The sequence below is a fragment of the Capra hircus genome, chromosome 22, assembly GCF_001704415.2.
Source record: "Capra hircus breed San Clemente chromosome 22, ASM170441v1, whole genome shotgun sequence".
NCBI lineage: Eukaryota > Metazoa > Chordata > Mammalia > Artiodactyla > Bovidae > Capra > Capra hircus.
Genome location: NC_030829.1, coordinates 2,598,213 through 2,619,693, shown reverse-complemented (window position 1 = coordinate 2,619,693; position 21,481 = coordinate 2,598,213). Strand labels below are relative to the sequence as shown.

Here is a 21,481-nt window from a genome sequence, read left to right as displayed (position 1 = left end):
GAATCAGACATGATTGAAGTGACTTAGCAGCAGCAGCAGGCTCCCCTCAGTCAAACATCAACGTGTGACTCCCCTTTGAATTCCATCTGTTCTTGTTTATCCTTCAAGGCCTTCAGGTGGTCCTCTTTAAATTCTGTTCATAGTTTATACTGTTTTCTACAGAAGGATGTGTGTGATAGAGCTACTAGGCCAGGCCAGAAGCAAAAAGTCTCCATTGTGAATTTTTAAATCATATCAAGTTCACAAATTACATACTGGGTGTAGTTTTCAATTAACCCACTGAAAGTGAGAATATGTTTAATAATATGTACTTTATTAGAAATTTATATCTATCAGAAAGAAACTTTGTGTCCTCTGCTTTTATTTTTTTTCATCTGGATATTCACTGATTCTTCATGGACAGTACATCTTTATATACTAAGGATATCAAATATTTGTCACATATGTTAGAAATATTTTCCTAGTTTATGGTTTTTATATACATTTATAGAACATAAAGAAAAATTAACTCTTTATATATTTATAGCTTTACTGTATTATAAAATATATGGTGAGTTTTTATAGGTTTATTTTTTAAGAAATATACGTTCATTATGGAGAACAACCTATGAAAACTTAAAAACCACCCATAATCCACCCTCTTCCTCCCATATTTCTTCATGAATTGTTTTTAAAAGTTGGGTGTATTTCCAGTATTCTGGGAGGTGGGTCATAGAGGATTCTGCTGTGATTTCTGTCAGAGAGTGTTTTGCCTATGTTCTCCTCTAGGAGTTTTATAGTTTCTGGTCTTACATTTAGATCTTTAATCCATTTTGAGTTTATTTTTGTGTATGGTGTTAGAAAGTGTTCTAGTTTCATTCTTTTACAAGTGGTTGACCAGTTTTCCCAGCACCACTTGTTTAAAGAGATTGTCTTTAATCCATTGTATATTCTTGCCTCCTTTGTAGAAGATAAGGTGTCCATAGGTGTGTGGATTTATCTCTGGGCTTTCTATTTTGTTCCATTGATCTATATTTCTGTCTTTGTGCCAGTACCATACTGTCTTGATGACTGTGGCTTTGTAGTAGAGCCTGAAGTCAGGCAGGTGGATTCCTCCAGTTCCATTCTTCTTTCTCAAGATTGCTTTGGCTATTCGAGATTTTTTTCTATTTCCACACAAATTGTGAAATTATTTGTTCTAGCTCTATGAAAAATACCACTGGTAGCTTGATAGGGATTGCATTAAATCTGTAGATTGCTTTGGGTAGTATACTCATTTTCACTATATTGATTCTTCCGATCCATGAACATGGTATATTTCTCCATCTGTTAGTGTCCTCTTTGATTTCTTTCACCTGTGTTTTATAGTTTTCTATATATAGGTCTTTAGTTTCTTCAGGTAGATATAGTCCTAAGTATTTTATTATTTTCATTGCAATGGTGAATGGAATTATTTCCTTAATTTCTTTTTCTACTTTCTCATTATTAGTGTACAGGAATGCAAGGGATTTCTGTGTGTTGATTTTATATCCTGAAACTTTACTATATTCATTGATTCAGTTCAGTTCAGTCGCTCAGTCGTGTCCAACTCTGCGACCTCATGAATCGCAGCACGCCAGGCCTCCCTGTCCATGACCATCTCCCGGAGTTCACTTAGACTAACGTCCATCGAGTCAGTGATGCCATCCAGCCATCTCATCCTCTATCGTTCCCTTCTCCTCCCGCCCCCAATCCCTCCCAGCATTAGAGTCTTTTCCAGTGAGTCAGCTCTTCACATGAGGTGGCCAAAGTACTGGAGTTTCAGCTTTAGCATCATTTCTTCCAAAGAAATCCCAGGGCTGATCTCCTTCAGAATGGATTGGTTGGATCTCCTTGCAGTCCAAGGGACTCTCAAGAGTCTTCTCCAACACCACTAGTAATTATCTGGTGGAGTCTTTAGGGTTTTCTATGTAGAGGATCATGTCATCTGCAAACAGTGAGAGTTTTACTTCTTCTTTTCCAGTTTGGGTTCCTTTTATTTCTTTTTCTGCCCTGATTGCTGTGGCCAAAACTTCCAGAACTATGTTGAATAGTAGTGGTGTAAGTGGGCACCCTTGTCTTGTTCCTCACTTTAGGGGAAATGCTTTCAATTTTTCACCATTGAGGATAATGTTTGCTGTGGGCTTGTCATATATAGCTTTTATTATGTTGAGGTATGTTCCTTCTATTCCTGCTTTCTGGAGAGTTTTTATCATAAATGGATGTTGAATTTTGTCAAAGGCTTTCTCTGCATCTATTGAGATAATCATATGGCTTTTATGTTTCAATTTGTTAATGTGGTGAATTACATTGATTGATTTGCAGATACTGAAGAATCCTTGCATCCCTGGGATAAAGCCCACTTGGTCATGGTGTATGATCTTTTTAATATGTTGTTGGATTCTGTTTGCTAGAATTTTGTTAAGGATTTCTGCATCTATGTTCATCAGTGATATTGGCCTGTAGTTTTCTTTTTTTGCGGCACCTTTATCAGGTTTTGGTATTAGGGTGATGGTGGCCTCATAGAATGAGTTTGGAAGTTTACCTTCCTCTGCAATTTTCTGGAAGAGTTTGAGTAGGAGAGGTGTTAGCTGTTCTCTACAAGCAATAAATGCTGGAGAGGGTGTGGAGAAAAGGGAACCCTATTACACTGTTGGTGGGAATGCAAACTAGTACAGCCACTATGGAGAACAGTGTGGAGATTCCTTTAAAAACTGCAAATAGAACTGCCTTATGACCCAGCAATCCCACTGTTGGGCATACACACCGATGAAACAAGAATTGAAAGAGACACATGTACCCCAATGTTCATCATAGCACTGTTTATAATAGCCAGGACATGGAAGCAACCTAGATATCCATCAGCAGATGAATGGATAAGAAAGCTGTGGTACATATACACAATGGAGTATTATTCAGCCATTAAAAAGAATACATTTGAATCAGTTCTAATGAGGTGGATGAAACTGGAGCCGATTATACAGAGTGAAGTAAGCCAGAAGGAAAAACACCAATACAGTATACTAACACGTATATATGGAATGTAGAAAGATGATAACGATAACCCTGTACGCAAGACAGCAAAAGAGACACAGACGTATAGAACAGTCTTTTGGACTCTGTGGGAGAGGGAGAGGGTGGGATGATTTGGGAAAATGGCACTGAAACATGTATAATATCATATAAGAAATGAATCGCCAGTCTAGGTTTGATGCAGGATATAGGATGCTTGGGGCTGGTGCACTGGGATGACCCAGAGAGATGGTACAGGGAGGGAGGTAGGAGGCGGGGTTCAGGATGGGGAACATGTGTAAACTCATGGCGGATTCATGTTGATGTATGGGAAAACCAATACAGTAAAGTAAAATAAAAATAAATAAAAAATAAATAAAAGTTTAGTGTATGTGCATCCAGTTATTTGGAAGTCTATCATGTACATTATAGGGCCCAGAAATCCCATTACTAAGTATATAAATAATAGAAATACATGTACACAAGTACCAAAGAAAGTGAACAAAAATGTTTATAGGAGAGTTATCTGCATAAAACCAAGAACGACCTAAATCTCTACCACAGCAGAATGAAGGAACAGCACATCCACATCACGGTCCCGCATGACAGCGAAAGTGAAGGACTGTCACTACACGCAAGAACACGGGCGAGTCTCGCAGAGTTTAGTGAAAGAAGCGAGGCGCAAAAGAACACTTACCATACGACTCCATTTACACTAAAACGCATGCAACCTAATCTGTGCTCCCTTCTGGGAAGAGGAGAAGGACAGTGACTGGGAGGGAAGACAGAGAAAGTGACTTCTGGTCACGTCTGTCTCTTGGCTTCAACAGTGGAGACACAGGCATGCCTACTACACCATACGTCATCAAGCTACACACTTACAGTTTGCACACGCAGGGCATAAGTTTATTTCAAGAAAGTAACATAAAACATAAAGCTCTGGAAAATATGAAAAAAAACTACACATAGGAAAAGAAATAACGTACAATCCACCTTCTTCCTTCCCTCATTTCCATATACTTATTAAACTTTGAATGTATTTTTTTCTATATGCATCTATCATTTTGTTATAATTAGGCTTTAACTATGTACACAATTTTACATCATGCTTTTTTAAAGTTAGCATGATAAATAAACATGTTCAGATTTGCTAACAATCCTTCCTAAAATCAACCATTAATTAGCACATAATATTTTGAGTGTATTTTTCATAAGATTACTAGGGTAATGAAAATCAAGAAGACTTTCAATTTTAGTAAAAACTAAACATCAAAAAAGTAGATACTATCAATTCTAAATTATAAAAATAAAACATTTAAGTTCAACACATAATCCAAACTACTACACCATGTAAGTATGACTGCATTTTTAATGAGTAAATAAATGGTCTATACTTTACATACGTAGGGCTATACCCCCAAAAAAGAGTGCTACAGAAAACAGCATTGGAAGTGTACAAAATGAAGTGAATAATAAAAATTACTTACACTCTTGGAAGAAAATAATTTTTCAATCTAGGTGAAGTCTGAGATAAATAGTATACAGCACAGCAAACACGATCCAGAACTAAAAAGCAGTAACTACAAATAAATTTAGCATGTAGGCTGAAAGGACAAGCACTAGACAAAGTGTTTGATCACCTAAAAAACCCACCACTCCCGGCACCCACAGCACCACCATACTGGGCACACTTACAAACTACTAGAGTCAGCACAGAGGAGCCATAATCGCTACCCTTGGCAACATGTCATGTGACACGAATGGCCAATTCAGCTTCTTCACTATGGCGTGAGTCCAGGTACCCAGCCAGCAGTGCTACAGACAGTGTGCTGAGTAAACACATCCGTGCAGTCACGATTCACTCTGGAAGGAAAGTGGTCCAGGTGGCATCTTAAAACCAGGCAATAAAAGTGTCAGTTTTTATCACTAAGTCAACACCATGTGTCAAACATATACTAAAAGAACTTACACAAAAACAATAGAAACATCCAGACCCACCACAACTGGGTAAATATTCATTTCCCTTGAAAAGAGTGATGAATTTTCACCACTGTCCAATATAGTGGCTTCAAATCGCCAGAAGCTGAAATAAAATCATAAAACTTCTCGACATGCAGGTTTCCCATCTCTGTTAACCACAGGTCTCTCTCAACCCTGTCTGCAAAGACACCCCAGGTCTGCTCACTGGTACCACCCGCTGCTCCACCACCTCGTCAGCTGGACCATCACACGCACATCCCTCACCTGGCCCCCGCTTAGCCCTCGCCCTGACCCATCTACTCCGAATGCAGCAGGGAGTGGTGCGGCACTTCGCCCATCAGACCCACCTTCCCGCCACTGCTCTAAGTCATCACATCCTTTCATTTGGCTCCTCAGTGCTCTCAAGACCCTGATCCTGCACTCGTCACCCTCCTGAACTCTCACTTCCCACCGTAACCACAAGGACCTTTCTAGCACCCCCTCCAACATGCCAGTCACACCCACTGCGTCTGCTTCTTCCAATGTGCTCTGTTCACAATGCTCCTCCCAGAGATATTTGTATGTCTCACCTTTTTACCTCCTACAAGAATTCTGTCCAAATGTCACCTTCTTGGTGCAACCTACAACTGACCACCTACTAAAAACTGCAGCCTCATCTAACATCGGCATCCTCACTGCTCTAACCCAACTTCATTACTCTCTAGATCACTTATATTTTCTTACAATAACTTAAGGTATTCATCACGTTCCTTCACTGAAATCTAAGAATTATAAGCGTAAATATTTTTGTCTGTTTTATTGACTGTTCATATAATGGTGAGGAGCACGTTGGAAATACTCAGTAAACACTTTTGAATGACTATGTTCCATATAAACCTAAGGGCCCATTCAAGTGCTAAAGGGCATCTGAAAATTCTGTTTTGCTTTGTAAAAATATATCTTAGTCATGTAAAAGTTGACAAACACTAAAATATATGCAAATAGTATATAACACTTTGGAGACAATATATTAAAATATGATGCCAGATAAACTTGTTTCTGAGCCTCAGAACAAAACTTCTATTATATCTACTTAATTGAACAATTCTTTGTGTAAATTATAAGAAATCATTTCTATTTAGAACTTCTTCTTTATGTGATTTAGGATTTAGTCTACATTTGCATCCCACAAAAGAGTGAACCATAAAAATGAACTGGGAAATACCCACTAGGCTGCAACTGTACTCCATAACATCTGAGTTCAGATTTGCTTCATGGAAATACCACAACACTGTTTTCACATATTGACTCCTTAAATGTAATGAAATTAATAACTTGTAATAAAACCAAAAAGTACTGTGTTTATCTGTTTTATATATTATCAGTTCAGTTCAGTTCAGTCACTCGGTCGTGTCCAACTCTTTGCAACCCCATGGACTGCAGCACGCTAGGCCTCCCTGTCCATCACCAACTCCCAGAGTTTACTCAAACTCATGTCCTTCCAGTCAGTGATGCCATCCAACCATCTCATTCTCTGTAGTCCCCTTCTCCTCTGCCTTCAATCTTTCCCAGCATCAGTGTCTTTTCAAATGAGCCAGTTCTTTGCATCAGGTGGCCAAAGGATTGGAATTTCAGCTTCAGCATCAGTCCTTCCAATGAATATTCAGGACTGATTTCCTTTAGGATGGGCTGCAAATCTAGACCATCCCCAAAAAACCTGGTTATATTTTAAATAGTTCTACATCTATCAATTTAACATATTCCAGAGTTTTGTACAAGCCAAAAATTTTTCCACGGACATGTAAGATTCCTATGAGAATGCATCTAGCCAAAATATAACTGGCTGTGAGTATCAGTCCCTGATTATCTGGAAAGAATCGCAATCACAACTCAAAATCATCAGGTAGCTTCAACAAAGTGTGATCTCATATTCGGATTTTATAAACAAGGCATGGAACTGTTTAAAGACTACAGTTAAGTCTGGATTAACTGCACATAAGATGATAGGATTTAAGTCTATTATGGCAAAATATCTGAAAGTTGAACAGCTAAGAAATCTAGGAAAGTAACACAAACTTGTTAATTAAGTACTGACAGAAACAGCTATAACTCATAGTTTATATTAATAATATTTACTTATTTTAACAATATTTCTAAGTTCCAAGCACTGTAATTTTTTGGCTTTGTGTTCAAAATGTAGACTTTTCACTCTTAAACTTTTGGAGATAAGTTGGATAATCAGTTGTTAAAATACTAAATTCAGCACTTCACTGGTGATCCAGTGGTTAGGAATCTCCCCTTCCACTGAGCAGGTGCAGGTTTGATCCCTGTAGGGAAGCTAATATGTTACATGTTGCAGGGTGCATCCAAAAGAAAAAGAAAAAAATACTAAATTCATCTGCCCTAACAATATTCCCTGCTAACTGAGTCATTCAAAGATTTAGCTTAACTCCTAAAACAAATACACTGAACCTTTCTTTGTGAAATAAGAACTGGCCATATTATTCCAGAGTACTGATTTCCAAGTATACATAATTATATTATAAAATTGCCATTATTCAGAAACCATCATAAGTCAAGACAATCATGAGTCCAACAAGAGAAGTGTGAATTAATGAGTGTGACCAAGAACCACTCAGTCAATGAGTCATGATCATCAAACACTGTGCTCACTTGTTTTAAAAAGCATTCAGCTGGATTTGTGACTGACAGAGGTCTACTACCCATGATGCCACTGGCATGGCATCAAGCCCAACAGGCACACATAATAACTGTAGTTAAACATGATTATTTAAGTATTATGGCAACCCACTCCAGTATCCTTGCCTGGAAAATCTCATGGACAGGGGAACCTGGTGGATTGCAGTCCATGGGGTCGCAGAGTCGGGCACGACTGAGCGACTAACACACACACACACACACACACACACACACACACAGAAAGTTACTAAATACAGGGACTTGTCTGGTGGCCCAGTGGTTAAAACTCTGCGCTTCCACAGCAGAGGGAGTGGTTTCCATCCACGGCTGGGGAACTAAAGATCCCGCACGCCACATGGTATGACCAAAAAATAACTGTAACACAGTTATTAAACATAATAACTTTACTGTGTCCGTGTGCAAGAAAGAGTTACCGTGGCAGGCCTGACACTGCGCTGCTTCCAAGGCTGACCCTGAGCTGGGTCAGAACCTGGATTTGGGGAGCACTCACACTATTCCCTAACTGGTAAGAGCCGCTCCCTGCGCTCTGACCATCTGGGTAAGGCGTGTGGTTTGCGCTCCACACCTGCTTTCCTTCTGGGAGTCTGAAAGTTCAGTACACGCTATGCAGAAACTGCCATATCACCAACTCCCTGAGCCTCTGGTGAGTCTCCCCAGAGACAACACTTCACATGTGCCCACAATTTGACCACAGAAGAGTTAGCGCTCAAGTTGACTGGCTCTACTGAGTAAGACCTCGAGGAAGCTTGCGCCTGGTCTCCTCTAACCTTCACCCCACGTGCCTTTTCCCTGGGCTGGTTGTGCTGTAATAAACCGTAGCTGTGAGCATGACTGCGTGCTGAGGACAATGAGTCTTTGTAGGAAAGTACTAAGCCCAGGGTGGTCTCAGGAACCTGACACACCCAAGGAAGGTCGAAAAGAGAGGACTTGGGCCTTAAATCCCTTTATGCTCCTTAGACCACATAACATACTCTTAAACATGACAGACAGTCATCACACATGACGATTTTTATGTCTCGTCCTCCTAATTGACCCAAGCCTGTCTGAAGGTGAGCTGCATCTCCATTTCAGCATGAGTCAACACTGGTGAACCAGTTACATGGCAGAAACATCATGCGATAATGCAGGTACAATTCAACAACCAGTAGGCAACTTGGGGCAGGTTCAAGTAACAGAGTTGGAAAGACTGATTACTTTGGCCATTTATAGTCTGTAGCCCTCCGATCAGTTTTAATGATGCCTTGATAGTTCTCTGCCTGCAAAGTCCCTGAGGGATATCCTAAGCATTCTTAATTTGAAGTTCTTCTTTTGTTAATTCATCTACCTTTGGAATTTAGTAAAATGCAACATATTTCAGTTGTATGTGACTGATAAAAAGGACAGGCATTTTTATCAAGGTTCTGTGTTATTTAACAACAGTTCTGTGATGTGTCAAATAAAAAACCCATGTCCTTAAACTTGTTACAATTCCTTTGGAACCAATGCTACCTATTGGCCAACAGATGAAAAAGACAGCCACAAAAAAACACTGACAAAAGAAACACTGAAATACCGGAACAGAAGGTGCAAGGGATGAAGACAGTCAGAGAGGAGGAGAGCATACCCAGGGTAACGAGAGCGCCAGGCCGCCGCTGAGTCAAGGCCTTTACTGGTCCTGATCTGTCACGGCAAAAGCAAGACAAGGTTCTTGCTTCCCAGGTGGCGCTAGAAAAGCCCGCCTGCCAGTGCAAGAGACATAAGAGACACAGGCTTGACCCCTGGGTAGGGAGGTCCCCTGGAGGAGGGCATGGCTACCACTCCAGTATTCTTGCTGGAGAATCCCATGGACAGAGGAGCCTGGTGGGCTACAAAATCACAAAGAGTCAGACATGACTGAAGCAACTTAGCACACGCACACACTATTTTTAAGGCAAACTTCCTTAGTCAACAGAGACATTATTATAAAATGCTAATTATGCATTTCAAAAGAGCAAAGAAATACAATGAATTTTTATAAAACATAGCAATTCAGTGACTCTCCTTCTTATGAAGGCTCTATTCTAAAAAAAATAACAGAATGTATACTTTACCAATATATATGACAAATAATATTCTTAAAAATATTACTAACATAGAAAATATAAATCATGAAATTAGTGAAGAGTCAAATGTGTGGAAAAAGTCACACAGGGAAAAGTAACTCCCAGAGGTCATCAAACCATCCTCCTAAGACATGTCAAGGCTGTATATTTGCCACCCTGCTTATTTAACTTCTATGCAGAGTACATCATGAGAAACGCTGGGCTGGAAGAAGCACAAGCTGGAATCAAGATTGCCAGGAGAAATATCAATCACCTCAGATACGCAGATGACACCAGCCTTATGGCAGAAAGTGAAGAGGAACTAAAAAGCCTCTTGACGAAAGTGAAAGAGGAGAGTGAAAAAGTTGGCTTAACGCTCAACATTCAGAAAACAAAGATCATGGCATCTGGCCCCATCACTTCATGGGAAATAGATGGGGAAACAGTGGAAACAGTGTCAGACTTTTTATTTTGGGGGCTCCAAAATCACTGATGGTGACTGCAGCCATTAAATTAAAAGACGCTTACTCCTTGGAAGAAAAGTTATGACCAACCTAGGTAGCATAGTCAAAAGCAGAGACATTACTTTGCCAACAAAGGTCTGTCTAGTCAAGGCTATGATTTTTCCAGTGGTCATGTATGGATGTGAGAGTTGGACTGTGAAGAAGGCTGAGCACCGAAGAATTGATGCTTTTGAACTGTGGTGTTGGAGAAGACTCTTGAGAGTCCCTTGGACTGCAAGGAGATCCAACCAGTCCATTCTGAAGGAGATCAACCCTGGGATTTCTTTGGAAGGAATGATGCTAAAGCTAAAACTCCAGTACTTTGGCCACCTCATGCGAAGAGTTGACTCACTGGAAAAGACTCTGATGCTGGGAGGGATTGCAGGCAGGAGGAGAAGGGGACAACAGAGGATGAAATGGCTGGATGGCATCACTGACTCGATGGACGTGAGTCTGAATGAACTTGGGGAGATGGTGATGGACAGGGAGGCCTGGGGTGCTGCGATTCATGAGGTCGCAAAGAGTTGGACACGACTGAGCGACTGAGCTGAACTGAACTGAAGACACCACAAGCTGGTACATCGCAGATTCAAGAAAAAGCAGCGCTTCCACCACCACACTTGGTAGAAGGGGATTTCTGTTTCGGCCTTTGGGAGGTGGGGGCACAGTGGGGAGACAGGCAGAGACCAGCGTCCAGGAGCTTCCCTTCTGTCCGTCTCCAGCACACTTAGCCCTCGCCGTTGCTTTGTCCATTTATTTCAGTGGCTCTGTTCACTGCTACCCATGCTTCTCTACTGGCAAAAGAAGAACATTATGAAGCTGAGTTTCTCTATTTAAAGGAACTGTGCAAATGCCTTTCTTTTGATGTATGCTCTACCAATACAGCCTATCATCTTGTGAAATGATAACAGTAAGACTGGGATTCTCAATTCTGTATTAATCATCAAGTCAAGCCATCTTTACTCATCGAATCAAAACTAAGTTCTAAGGGAAAAGGTGATGTGCATTCTTTTTCTCTTCAAAAAGAAACAAAGAAGTGTATCTATTTCACAAAGACAAAGATTCTCAGGTTGACCCCAGTTTAATACAAACACTGCTTAATTATTACCCCAAAGCTGAGATTTTCTTGTTTCAGGTTATAATTTTCATTACATGGCAATGGTGAAGTTACCATGACTTTATAAATAATGAACTATAGAATCAGAATCATGTAATTATAGGCAAAAGTCAAATTTTAGAAGCAATAGGGGATGTAACCATGGAACATTCTAAACATTATCCACTACTTAAGACAAATTTTAATTGTGTTTAAACAGAAGGTGAAGTGTGCAACACAGACTGAACCTACATAGAGTAAAACCCAGTAGTGCAGACACAGATAATGAAGGGATCGGGAAAGCGGGTTAAAACTTATAATGAAGAGAGAACTAGTAAGAATATAGCAACCTGGCTGAAATTGATATTCATTAGGGTGCTCTTCACATCAATAGGAGCATTTGGACCCTGTGGTCTTTATCAGTGTCCCAGCTGGTAATGGTTGAAGGTTAATGCCTTACCCCATTCTGTTCAATTTTCTATCCTAATTAGCCCTGCAAATCTATAGCTGTGAGCACCAAGTGTCTGTGCTCAAAAGAAACTAATTAATGCTGGCAAATTAGATCAAGTCCAAAGATCCAACAGCCAAACTCTTAGTTAAATGCTCCTTGTTAATAGGAAGTGTAGCTGTCAATAACTGCTGTTGCTGACTATAATGAGGCATCTCTTTTTTTTTCATTGAAAGTGATTTCATTTCTCTTTGTCACTGGAAAAGCTGTTCCATTCCCTTCACAAACCTAAGTTGCTGGCAGCCTGACCCAATTCTTATGATCAGCCGGGTTGAAATGACATAGGGGAAAAAAAAATATATCAAACAGAAAAGCTTTCTGACATAATCATGTTTCAGGCATTCAGCAGAAAGTCAGATCATTTATTAGAATTCCTGTATCTTTATCTGAGAACTATACAATTAGGATGCATAGTGCTTTTATATAGAATCCTATAATTACGCAATAAAACAAAGGCTATATATAGTAAATAAACCACAATGGGAGTCTCCTGATTCTACACTGTGCCTTTTTGTTCAGTTTAAATAGAGCTGTTTTGCTCCTGCCTGAGCAATGCCAGTGTATGCGCTCTCCTAATTCACCTGGTTAAACAGCAAGATCATTCTTAATAAAATAATCAATTTTAGATTCTAAAATACCGTTTTGGACCATATGGCCTAAAAGGAAAAAAAAATCAATATAGTATTATAGAAGTCCAAATACTCAGAGATCATTTGTTATAACATGTTCTATTAGGGATAAATGCATTGAAATAACTCAAATGAACCTCAAATTTCAAGGTGCTTTCAGTCTTCAAAGGATTTTAAGTATATTAAATAAAAAAAGAAAGAAAACCTTAACATTAACACTGCGAGCAACTAAGTTTTGATAAAGAAGCAAAATTAAATATTTTTTCTGTACCATTACAAAGTAGTAGGCGCGTAACACAAATAAACCTTTTAAAGTTATACTCTAGTTCTTTCATTTCAAAGGCCAAAAACAAAGTTTCATTGTCCAAGAGCAAAGCAAAGGTAGTTCTGAAACCCAAACTCGACCATCATCTGAATCATGAGAGTAAACAGTCTGTAACTGAGTTGCTTAGCTTTCTTTCATCTAAGCATCAGAATAACGTGTTACAAAAGAGAATAACGTGAAGAATGTTACGAAAGAATAAAGTCACTCAGTCCTGTCTGATTCTTTGCAATCCCATGAAGTGCGCCCTGCCAGGCTCCTCTGTCCATGGGGCTCTCCAGGCAAGAACACAAGAGCAGGTTGCATGCCGTGCTCCAGGGGATCTTCCTGACCCAGGGATCAAACCGGGGTCTCCTGAACTGCAGGCAAATTCTTCACCAGCTGAATACCAGAGCAGACCCACAAAACAGAATAAGTACAACTAATGTTTATAATTTTGAACCAATGCACTTAGTAATAAGTGAACAATTTTCCTGGTAGTAAAAAGTGAACCCTATAATTTTATTATCCATTTCTAAGTTTTCTCCTCCATCACCAGAATCAGGATCTGTATTTTCAAAAGTTCTGTGAGGTGGATGGAAGATTACTTCTTGAGACCATGGGCATGACGGCCCACCGCCAAGTGTGTGCTGAATCGCACTGCAGGTGCCAGCAGAGCAACTTCTCCTGGATCTGGGGGTTGGGGCAGGGGAGGGGCTCCAGTCAGACAACTAATTCACAATGAAAGCAAGACCACCAAATGATGCTGATAAATTGCTGATAATTTACTAATACACTTATTTACAGATGGATTTAACTCAAACCTAGTTTATAGATGGATTTAAAATGGGAATAGCTCATAATAACTCATTTACGAAAAAGAAATGATCATCGCACAGTGTTGATTCTGAGGAACTACTCTTTCATTGTCTTTATCCATCAGTCCCAGAGGTTATTCTCTAAGGAGACAGCATCTAAGGGACAAGAATGTGCCTGACACCCAAATGCTCCTGACAGAGTCCCCAGATGACAGCTCATACAGCCTGGCTTCCTGCTGACACACATGAGCGGAACTGCAGTCAGTCAGCACCCCCTGGCGTAACTATGGTCCCTCATCAAAGGCCACCGGGAGAGGGGAAACGTGCAGCCGGGGGAAAGTCCGCGTCTGCAAGATTTTGCCACTGCTTCTCTGACGTGGCCATTCCAAGAGGTAGACTGCTACTACAGGACATTTCCACAGTAATACTGCCATCTGCTTTTCTAATTACCCATCATTTAAGGCCTCAGGTTTCACCTTCCATGCCTTTGTTTATATTTTTCACCATAATATTGCATGTTAATCAACAATATATCTCTAGATTTATAGAATACAGGAATACTTCATGGTAAAAACTATTTTCCAAACACAGGCATATGTGGGTGCCTGGTACATGCATTTACATAAATACCTTCCACTTAGAATTGTAAAATTTAGAAAAATTTTTTAAAAGATTCACTGTATTTACCACTGCGATTCCATTCATAATTCAATAACAGCAACGATGCCAAAGAAATCATCTCAGAATTTATTCCTGTATTAATATGTTGATAGAGGAGACACAGGTATATATTACATTTGACATTTCTTCCTTCCCTATTAAAATCACCAGAATAACTTGTTTCTCCAAAATACAAATGCAAGTTTTTTCTCTATAACTGTACATCTGGGGGAAAAAATGTTCTTTCCTGGGAATTTGGGAGAATATTTTTAAATTGTAAATGAATGCCGCCTGTAAGTTCTGAAAGCTGAAATACTGGTATCTTAGTGAAAGGGTGAGAACCAATTCATACATATTAATTCACTGACTATTTCATTCTGAGGCTAAGGATTAAATTCAGATCATATTATAAAAAACGTATTTGATCTTTATATGAATATTTGAATCTTACCTTGAACTTGTTCAGAACATCTCTCTCGGGCCTTTTCTCTCATTATTTTAGGGATCAAAACATCTTTTTCGACATGTCTGAGATGCTGCTCTGAAAAAAAAAAAATCTTCATTTAATAAAGTCTCAAGTAAACAACCTGTTTAGGTGAAAAATAAGCACTGGTTTATTTAAAATAAAAGCCTATGCAAATGTATTAAAAAGTAACTCTTCTATAATCTCATGAAGCTGTAATTAAGTCACTGAAAATCATTAAACATTGTTTTAAATACAGCAGAAAAAAACATGAGGGATATAGGTAACATCTTCTTAAAACTTTCTGCAAACTACATTGTAACACTTTTATTTGGTGACATATTCCATGTAGTCTTGACACAATTAAAGTCATAGACTAAAGCATTATCATTTTTTAATTCATACAATCCATAAGAAGAGAATTTTTATCAACACTGAGACTCAAGGATAGATGAAGAGATTCAAGATTACGAAACATATATAAGTAGTTCCTCCAGCTAACAATGAGCACCTTAAGAAAGAGCTGGCAGAAGAAGAAAAAGTAGAACTACCTTGGCAAAGGAGAACCAAGCACAGGAGGTTTCTGTGTGTCTCAGACACAACTACCACAGTCAGATGAACACGGAGGCCTGGGCTCCTGCTCCAGACTCCCCCCAGCTGCTCCTCGAATTCCCAGAGAGCCCTAAAACCCAAAGAGGTGAGTATTCTCCCGGCATCCACATGATCAGAAATTCCGAAAGGCAAAAGGTGGATGGGATCAGATTAAAGGAGGCAAGCTTATCCTCAGAGTTTTTTCCCAGGAAAAAACGGATGCCAAAAGTGGGAAGCATGCCCCACACTCTGAAGCAACAGAAACAGAGAGGAGACGTCCCTAGAGAAAGTATCAGTGGTCGAAATAACCACAGCAGGAGTCAAAGTAGGTCACTCTTGCTGCCTTCAGACTGGGTAAAATAAGCAAATACAGGCACTTATCTCCAAAAGATGAGGAAGTTTCTCAGTACGTATCTAGTGACACTTAAGACCAGGAACTCCTAAACCTTTCCTGGTCCCCAACATCCTCTGGATGTAGCTATGAAGTGATACAGCATTTGCAGTTACGGTAAGGGGGCATCATCTCAAAAAGCAAATAAAATCAGCAACAACCAAATAGCCAAGAATCATCTAAATTTGATAAGGAAAACACAGTGAAAGGGAGAAGCCCACCACAATGAATCAAGAAGCAAACAACTCCGAAGACAGTTAAAGAGTACAGGAAATAAGACTTTCAAATAAATATAATCAATGTACTGAGGCAAATAAAAAGATATGAGCCCTCAGACAAAAACAAATCATAGATCACCTCACTGATGAAAGTCTGAAGCTCAAAAATCTTAAAAGCTTCAAAAGGAAAAAAAATATCACCCCACACACAGAGAAACAAGAACCAGATTCACATCAAGTTTCATAAGCAAGATGTGGATGCAAGAAAATGATGGTGAAATAACTTCAAGGCTCTTTGGTGGTCCAGTGGTTAAGACATTGCCTTCCAATGTGAAAGGTGAGAGTTCGATCCCTGGTTGGGGAGCTAAGACCCTACATGCTGTGTGACCAAAAAACCAAAGCATGCAACAGAAGCAATACTGTAACAAAGTCAATGAAGACTTTAAAAATGGGAGGAAAATACGTATTTTCAGATATGTAGGAACTGAAAAGCTTATCTCTTTCAATCTTACTGAAAAAGAAATGATCTTTGTAACAGTGAGACCCACCAAGCTGCTAATCCAATGTGAATACAGAACAAACACCCTTCTGGGTGCACAGGGAGCCCGCAGGCAGGCGTCCAGGTAGGTGGAGCAGGACTGCTTCCTCTCTGCCTCTGCGTCTGGCGCTCACCCGGGAGACTCCAGCCGCAGGCTCTGACTTCAAAACCCACAAAAGCTGGGCCTGGAGGGTTTACTCCAAGACTTCTTTCCTCACATATATATCTTGACACGTGAGCTAGGAAGACTGAGGGCAGGTTCAGTGAGGAAGAGAAACCAAATCACCTCCACAGGACACAGCAGGGAGGTGATGAGCAGAAGCAAGCAGCCCAAGAAAACCAAGGGAAAGCAGAGCAGCCTTCTCTCCGAGCCTGTCGTGGGGGCCGTCAGCCGCATTTCTGCTACCTTCTGTGGATTTCAGCTCAGCCTATTCCCAGCAGAGACAGGGCTACATCACACAGAGCTTGACAGATGGAAGATACTGGCGTAACCTTCTTTGTAAAACAAAATTTGCCCCAAGAAGTAATAGAGAACATACTTTGATCAAAAGAAACGAATCTGTGAGGTACAAATGTGAAGCATATTAGCAAACACACATTTAAATATACATGTTAAATAAACCTGTAACATCAACAACTAACTTGACCCAAGTAACATTTACAGAATATTCCACTCAATAACAGCTGAATATTTAGCCAAGATAAACTACAGAATGGGCTATGAAACAAATCTAAGTAAGAGAATTCAAATCATACAAAGTATGTGTCCTGACACCAGTGTGATTAAGGTAGATATCAGTAACAGAAAGATCTCTTGAAAATCTCCAAGCCTCTGGAAACTAAACAACACACTTCTAAATAATCCATGGGTCTAAGCAGAAATGAAAAGGGAAATTAGAAAGTTTTTGTAAATGAAAGAAAACGTAACACATCAAAATTTGTGTGATGCACTAAAACAGTACTGATAGAGAAACCTGTAGCACTGAAAGTCTACACTGGAAAAAGGATGGTCTTTAAATCAATGACTTAAGCTCCTGCCTTGAGAAATCGGAAAAAGAATCAAAGAAACACAAGAAAAGAAATAATAAAGATCAAACCATAAATCAATGAAATGGAAAACAAAATGACCAAACAAGCAAAATGATGGAAAAAAGCAATGAAACCAAAACTGGTTCTTTGAAAAGATTATCAAAATTGATAAACAACCTAGCCAGGAAAAGAGAGGTCACAAACATCAGAAATGATACACCTTTTATATAATAATAATGTATTTAACTTGTAAATGTAGGCCAACAAATTTGACAACAAAGATGAAGTAGACAAATTACTTGAAAAACACAAATTACCAAACCAAGAGTTGGGCACGACTAAGTGACTTTACTTTCACTTTTCACTTTCATGCACTGGAGAAGGAGATGGCAACCCACTCCAGTGTTCTTGCCTGGAGAATCCCAGGGATGAGGGAGCCTGGTGGGCCGCCATCTATGGGGTCGCACAGAGTCGGACACGACTGAAGCAACTTAGCAGCAGTAGCAACTCATAAGGACATATAATCAGTACAGCCCCATACCTATTAAAGAAATTGAATCTGTAATCAAAAGTTTTTTCACAAAAGAATTCCAGATCCAGAGAGCCCTTACTAGTGAATGTGATCAAACACTTAAAGAAGACATAGTATCAGTTCCACATAAACTCCTTCAGAAAACTGCTCTGAAGCCAGCATTACCGTGATACCAAAATCAGACACAGACATTATAAGAAACCTACAGCCCAATATGCCATCATGAATACTAATGTAAAAATCTTAACAAAGATGAGCAAACTGAATCCAGCGATTATAAGAAGGGTAACACTTCATGACCAGGTGGGGTTTATCCCAGGACTGCAAGATTTATTTAATATTCAAAAAATGAAAAAGTGTAATTCATCATATTAAAAAACATAGTTATCACAACAGACACAGAAAACACATTTGACAAAAATCCAATATCCAATCCTAATTTAAACCGCCATAAAGTAGGAAACGAAGGGAACTTCCTCAACATGATAAATGGCATTTATAGAAAAAACACACGGCTGACATTGCATTTAATGCTGAAATACTGAATGGCTCCCCTAAAATGGAGTGAGCCAAAGAAGGCTGCTCTTACCACTTCTATTAAGTGTTACACTGGGTGTTTTAGTCAGTGTAATTAGGCAAGAAAAATAAAAGGCTTCTAGATTGAAAAGAAAGAAATAAAACCATAGTTAATCGAAGGTCATATGATCATCTATATAGAAAATCCAATGAAATCTATAAAAAGTTACTAAAGCTAGTAAGTGAGTTTAGCAAGGTTTCCAGACACAACATTAACATACAAAAATCTAATGGAAACGACATAAAAGTCAGAGGACCAGAAGATAATTCAGTAATTTCCCAAGCTATAAAATAGAAAATGGCTTTTTAAAAAATGAACTGAGGTTCAAGAACCTGGAAGACCAAAAAAAAATTAACATTGATTTTACCACAGTCTCATAAAGAGGAAAGAACAGTTGCAAGGCTGAAAAAATATTTGAAGAAACAATGACTGGAAGTTTTCCAAATTAGTGAAAAGACAGAACCCTATCAATCCAATACAACAGTTGAAAACCCAAAGAAATACACCCCCAGACAAACCACACTTATACTTCTGAAAATGAGAAAGAAAACTCATCAAAGTATCAGAAATACAGGGGAACAAAAATTCAAAAGACAAAGCATTTCTCATCAGAAACCAAAGAAGCCAGAAGGAAGTGGCATAGTATTTTCAGGTACTAAAAGAAAAGCACTGTCAATCAAGAATTCTATAACCAGTGAAAATATTCTTCAGCAATGAAGACAAAGACAACTCACATGAAAAGAAGCTATGGTAATTTCCTGCCAGCAGACCTATTCTAAAAGAAGGGCTGGAGGAAGTTATTCATACAGGAAGGAAACATTAACAAAAGGAAGCTCAGAACAACAGGAATGAAGAAAGGGCAACAGAAAGGGTAAACACAGTAAGCTATTTTATTCTTTAGTTTCAAGATTTATTTTTGACAGAAGCAAAAAATATAGCATTCTCAGCATACAGAGAGGTACTATTAAGGATGACTTCACTGTAAAGGGAACAGGATAAAGCAACTTTGGCAGTAAGATATCTACGTTCTATTTGAAAGATAAAATGTTGATCTGACTAGACTGTGATAAGCTACGTATGCATAAGGTAATCTGCAGAACAACCACTAAAAAAAAAGACAAAGAAATGCATTCAAAAACACTACAGAAAAACCAAATGGAATGGAGTCAACCAGACAGTAATAAAAGAAAGATAGCAGGAAAATCTCCTGATACCTGGAAATTAAACAACACCCTGCTGCAAAATAATTCATAAGGCAGAAGAGGAATTAAAAGAAGACACTGACCTGCATGAAAATGAAAGCACAACATTTCAAACTGTGTAAGACAAAGCTGAAGCAGGGCTTATAAGTTTACACCATAAATGTTCATATTTAAACTCTCAAACCAACACAGTTGACCTGTGAACAGCATGGGTTTGCCCTGTGCAGGTCCACTCACAAGGAGACTTTTCCCAACACACAGGTAGTATGGTATTACACAGTAGCAGCTGGCTGGACCCACTGCATTTTATTAGGACAGCATTATTCAGATAGCAAAAGTAAAAACATTTGTTTAAAAAGTATCCTTCAAGATACTGTCCATCTTTCATTAGACTCATTTCTGTTGGTAAAGGTATCTGTTTACAAATAACACAATTATTTATTGCTGGTATGTAGGCTTCCCAGGTGGTGCTAGTGGTAAAGAACCTGCCTGCCAACGCAATGCAGGAGGAGTAAGAGGCGCGGATTCAATCCCCAGGTCAGGAAGATCCCCTAGAGAAGGAAATAGCAACCCACCCCAGTAAATCCCACAGAGAAAGGAGCCTGGGAAATCCCACAGAGAGAGGAGCCTGCTGGGCTACAGTCCTTGGGGTCACAAAGACACAAGTGAGCACACACACACACACAGGCTTGACTGAATCAATGCAACCTTGAAAGTAAAAGTGTTCGTGGCTCAGTCATGTCTGACTCCTTGCAACCCCATGGACTGTACCCTGCCAGGCTCCTCTGTCCATCAAATTCTCCAGGAAAGAATACTGGAGTGGACTGCCATTTCCTTCTCCAGGGGATCTTCCTGACTCAGAGATCAAACCCAGGTCTCCCACACTGCAGGCAGATTATCATGGGAGCCACCACGGAAACCCAACACAACTCGACTGAACTCTAACTCTAATCCTCTGCCAACAGATTCTGTTCCGATTTCCATGCAGACAAGCATAAGGACAGCTCTGCATTTTCATTTTTTAATTCTTACTGTCAACACCTTTCAGAAGAACACTGAGCAGCAGCCAGCAGCACCTGCACCTTGGCAATCCAGTTCTGTTTAGACTTTTTGCAGTTATCTTGATTCTGAGACCTGCCCATGACTTTCCTCTCTTATCTTTGTGTTGTTCTGGTATCAAAGTTACTTTCCTCTCTTATCTTTGTGTTGTTCTGGTATCAAAGTTACATGATTTAAACAATAAATTAGGGACTTTTCTTTGTATTCTCTGAAACACTGTACAAGATAAACATTATTATCAGTTCTGTGAAAAATCTGACAGAAACCACCTGTGATGGTCAGCTGTATGGCCACTTTGGCTAGGTGCTAGTCCCCAGTTACTCAAACAAACACTAATCCAGCTCTTGCTGTGAAGGTATTTTGCAGATGTGATTGAAGGCTATAATCAGTTGACTTTAAGGAAGAAAAGAAAGTAAAGTTGCTCAGTCGCTGAAGTAGCTCTTGACATTTTTGAGATCCAGTTAAGAGTTAAATCATTGATCAAACTGAAGTAGAAGTCGCTCAGTCATGTCCGACTCTTTCCAAGTCCAACTGCAGTGTTGGAAAAGACTCTTGACTTTCTTGGACTGCAAGAAAATCAAGCTGAGTTCAGTTTAGTCGCTCAGTTGTTTCCGACT

At 39.4% G+C, this 21,481-nt stretch overlaps 1 protein-coding gene across 1 annotated transcript in view; it reads right to left on the bottom strand.

Annotated features, from left to right (window-relative positions):
- The window catches only part of CMC1 (C-X9-C motif containing 1), an 82,304-nt gene that overhangs the window by 44,830 nt on the left and 15,993 nt on the right, over positions 1-21,481 (bottom strand). The window contains exon 2 of the mRNA XM_018067031.1: positions 14,716-14,805. Coding sequence (XP_017922520.1) covers positions 14,716-14,805 — 90 coding nt within the window. The remainder of the gene's footprint in view (positions 1-14,715; positions 14,806-21,481) is intronic.